This window comes from Polyodon spathula, chromosome 17, assembly GCF_017654505.1.
Source record: "Polyodon spathula isolate WHYD16114869_AA chromosome 17, ASM1765450v1, whole genome shotgun sequence".
In the NCBI taxonomy this organism is placed as follows: domain Eukaryota; kingdom Metazoa; phylum Chordata; class Actinopteri; order Acipenseriformes; family Polyodontidae; genus Polyodon; species Polyodon spathula.
The window spans coordinates 12655310-12660025 of NC_054550.1; the positions used below are offsets into that span (position 1 = coordinate 12655310).

The 4716-nt window shown below is 41.1% G+C and overlaps 1 protein-coding gene across 2 annotated transcripts in view; it reads left to right on the plus strand.

Annotated features, from left to right (window-relative positions):
• Positions 1-2315, plus strand: part of LOC121329638 (proline-rich protein 5-like) — a 52014-nt gene extending 49699 nt beyond the window's left edge. For both annotated transcript variants that reach the window (XM_041275333.1, XM_041275332.1), the window contains exon 9: positions 18-2315. In XM_041275333.1, the coding sequence (XP_041131267.1) occupies positions 18-292 (275 nt within the window). In that variant the 3' untranslated portion in view covers positions 293-2315. The remainder of the gene's footprint in view (positions 1-17) is intronic.
• Positions 2316-4716: the final 2401 nt, after the last annotated feature.

Sequence of the window (4716 nt, forward strand, 5' to 3'; positions counted from 1 at the left end):
GGTGGTCTGTGTTTCAGAGGGCCGGATGTCCAAGTCTCATCAGAAGGTGGTGGGCCTGATGCATTATGGGCCTGAGATCGTGATTACCCAGCATGCCCCAGACTCTCTGGCACCCCTGGTGGAGCTGGAAGGAGAGGCGTATCTGGAGAAGCTGGGTGGGGTCCGGAGGCATACCATTGCCAACGCACACTCCAACCTCCAGTTCCTTGCTGTCGCCTCCATGATGCATTCTGGGATGGTGGAGGAGGACAGTCTGACAAACCGACACTGTCAGGGAGCCCCACATCACTGAGACCCAGGGGGGCTGGTCATGATCTCAATGCAGAGCTCCCCTGAACTGAGCTGCCCAGCACCTGGCTAGAACCTCCCAGGGCCACTGCTGTCCACTCAGTGATGGGACCAGGTTGGCTCAAACCTTCGTAGGGAAGTTGTGCCTAAATAAAATGGTTCAGACCTGGATTCATCTACAGGAGAGTTAGTGAGGTGGAGGGTCAGGATCTCCTGTTTTTGTCTGCAGGGTCAGTACCGGCTCTCATTCTATAAAGAGACCCTCGGCTAAACTGGAGATTGGGGACTGAAAGTGTGATGCTTCTTCATGAAAGAAATGCGCAGCTAGGAGGTGGGTTTGGAACAAAGGGATTTTAAGAGAACAAAGATAAAATTTAAGTGCTGGTCCACTAACTAACACCTTGAATACTGCAACCCTGCAGTTCTGACATGGCTGACTTAATCACACAAGGTAGAGGCCAATTGTTATAAATAAGAAATAAAAGAAACTAGCAAGAAACAGTTGTGTTGGGTCTGGCTAGTTTTATACTATTATAATGATTCCTCAGATAATTTGCCTTTGCTTAATTGTACAATAGAACCATTTGGTGAAAGAAACCTGAACTCCTGTCATTAAGAGCACTGTGATACAGAGGCTGGCAAAGATTCTCTGAAAAACATTTTTTGACATGTTCAGTAATTGGAGAGAAGAATTATTTCCGAATAGCTGTGTTTTCAAGAGGGACTTGGATCCCTTTTGGAAAATTAAAGATCTTGACTCATTCATCCTGTGATGATAGTGACTGGTCAGCAGCAGATGGATGGAAGCACTCAAATTAACCTCCATTGCCTTCAATACAGCACACTGGCCCTGCTTTCTGTGATGGTGGTCTGTGAGTTTACCTGCTTCCCTCAGAGAAAGCAGACTACTCAGGCCTCCGGTTGACAAGGCTACTGTCCTCTGCCTACTACTACCAGCTACCCCAGTCCTGTCCCCACCTCCCTTCTCCATCCTCCAGACTCTCAGGTAGGACTTCAATCAGACACAACTTCCCTCCTCCCTGCCTCCCTCTTCCAAACTCCCGGGTAGACTTAAATCAGACACAACCTCCCTTCTCCCTCTTCCAGAGTCCTGGGTAGGACTTCAATCAGACACAACCTGCCTCCTCCAGAGTCCTGGGTAGGACTTCAATCAGACACATCAAAGACTTTTAACACTGGTGTGTCTAAAAGTTTCCCAACATTATGACAGCAGTTTTTTTTCTCCAGCACAACAGTAGTCCTATTTCAGGATTCCCAATAAACTGTCTTTGTGAAGCAGAGTGTCTGTCTCATGTCTAGCACACTGTAATGTGATTTATTTATTTAAAAATAATTAATGCATTATGGTTTTCAGTTGTAACCTTGGTTAACTCAACAGATTTTTAAGATTTGTCTCTGGCTTTGAGATGTCAAATACATCCCTGATGTCAAGCTGTCATGAGAACTTTCAGCTCCATCAATGGAACTGCCAGATCCTGAGTGGAGTTGCAAGCATGGAAAACTTTTCTGTGCTGTTTGCAGATATGCTGTTCAGCTGCAACTGTGCACAATTAACCAACAGCATCTTTAACATACTGAATGTGTGAATGGATCAAACAGGGAAGATAGATTTCAACTAAGAACAAGATAAATACATTAAGAACAAATTTATTAAATTAAATCTATAGATTTCTATAGAAAAAGTTATATTTTTCTATATTTATACAGATCTGTAAAACCAGTGATTAATGTCAATAGATTCTGTAGGATTTTTCTAAAGGTTTTTAATGCTAAGTAAGCACTTGAACTAATAAAATGAGATGCATATACATATTCCTCTCCCAGGACTGTCACTGTACACTGGGAAATATTTAAACTCTTTTTTTACATTATTTTTTCCAAATCCAACAGAAGAGGGGTTCTGTTGAACAGGAATGCCTTCAGCGGGGTATTGATTATCATGACACAATCTGCCCTGTGGTTTAACTCCCAGGCCTGCCCTCAGCAAACCTTCAGCTTGGCTTGATAGCCCATGATTAATGTTTTACAATAACTTGTATTTAGATGTGAAAGATTTTGTTAACTTTGAAGTATAAATAAAGTGTATGTTTTTCTGTCTGCTGGTGTTGGGTTATTATGCTTGGTTTTAAACAGGGTAAATAGAACGCCACCTGCAAATTAGAATCCAACGTCATGTATAATGTCTGCCGTTTCATATGTTCTCACCATGCTTTCTGCATTTTGTCATTTAATTTAGTTTTTTTAGTGTGCCCAATTATTTTATCCCACATTCTCTCCACAATCTCGCCACAAGAGCTCAGCAGGACTAGAGGTCAGTGGACATCCTCCGATCCCACAACCAAGCCAATTGCCTCTTTACACCCAGGAATTCGAGAGCCTGTTGGGGAGCTACCGGCCTCTGGTGGATAAAGAGCAGCCCTACAGGTGTCTGCTTGAGCTCACCAGGTGCCTGGCCAGCAGGGTCAGCTGTAGCTTGTCAATGAAGTCCACAGCCATTCATTCAAACACCACACTACAAACAAAACAAAGTCAGGTTGATAGAAGTTTTGCTTTGTAGCACTGATTGACAGCCTTATCTTTTTGCCAGTTCTGTTTTGCTTTTCAGGCCCCTCCCAGTTTGCTGTACCTTTTTGGCCCAAGTGCCTTCCCTCTTAAAACAGTCTTCTTTCAGGAGCGCTCCCTGGCCCTTCCTGTATCTTCTCAATCTACTGTACTTTCAGGAGTGCTGCCTGGCCCTTCCTGCTATCTTCTCACTCTACTGTATTTACTTTCAGGAGCGCTGCCTGGCCCTTCCTGCTATCTTCTCAATCCTCTGTATTTACTTTCCAGCCACAAGTTTGTTGTTCTGCTGTTGCCAGGTGATTTTCTGTCTGTTTGGTTGCTAGCATGTCCCTTTGCTAGGGAATGAAGCAGGTGGAGAGGGTTGAAGCCTGTGGGTAGACCCCATCCTAGGAATTAAAGCTGTAGCCCACCTACTGTCTACACATCTTAAATAGCAGCGCATGCCATGGATTCCTGAACATATGATGAAAATACTTTTCCTGTTCTGTTTTATTATTTTTGTCTAATTAAACTTTAACTAACAATTATTCTTACCTGTTTTTCACTTCCATTAGCTTCATCGGTCCCAAATGTAGTAAAAATCAGAAAACATGATATCTAGTGCTATTAAGGTTAAATAAAGTTATCACATTATTTCCCTTATTCTCAGCATATCTGCTGCATTTGCACTTCATGGGTCATTTCATCTCAGCAGTATCTCTTGTGTCAAAGCATGTTACTGTCTGAAAGCATGTTAGTCAATAAGGGAAGCAGCTGGTTGGTTAATGACAGGAAATAAGCCATTGAAGGGGTGGGGACAATTTCACCCTCCAGGTGATCAAGCTATTGCAATACCAACTGAAAGCATAGCTTGCAAGCACAGACTTATTTGACCTGATACCATGTTTTAAATAAAAATACCATATCATGTGTTCCTTTCAAAACTGGACTGTTGATACCTATACAATGAATGAAGTGCACATAAGATGTATTGAACTATGTTGTTAGCTAGTCTCTTCAATTGCCATAAAGCTTATGTTTAAACAACTACAGTGGCAGTACTTCCTAATGACAAGGTTTTCCATCCTAACACTGAATGAGCTCTTCAATGGTATATCTGTATGCCTGGAAGTGGGCATGTAGGCAGTATCAGCTGATCCCTGCATGAAAATGCCTTCAAGAAGACAGATTAAAGAGAGCTCAAACTCTCCCAAAGACTATTATTACTACTACTAATTAGTGTGTGGCTGCATTTTTAATTGATTCTATTTTTATTTATTATTTATTTAAAATTGAAACCCCTACTTTAAAACCATGCAGATCAGCCTCTGGTCACAAGAGAACAAAACCAATAGACAATGCTTGTGTTTTTAACCCTAAGGCTCCCTCCAGTGTTCATTAGTTTGAACTGCTGCACACTTTTTTTTTTTTTTTTTTTTTTTTTTTAATATAATTCCCTTTGGATATACACAATAATTCTGCCAGCATCTAACAGCAAGTCAGTGAAGTACAGTAAATTGTAAAGCAGGTAACAGCAAAAAAAAAAACACATGGTGGCTAGTGCAGTATTAAACATTTAGAATCAAAGAGCATGCTGCTAAAAGAAACTGACTTTCCACGACAAATGTTTAGAGTGAGTCTTCGAAGGACTAGTCAAAACTTTGTCACTGAAATTAAGTTTGTTTTAGTATTTCTAAATTCTGTCATTATTCTGTGAATTAGGTTTTAGGTTTACGTTAGTAGCAGTCATGTGTTGTCCTGTTTTTTAGTTTGTGTTTTGTTTCTACTACTCTCTCAGTGTAATTTAAATACAACAAAACACTGATATCAGTTAACACTCATAACATTGCAATAAAGAAAACACAA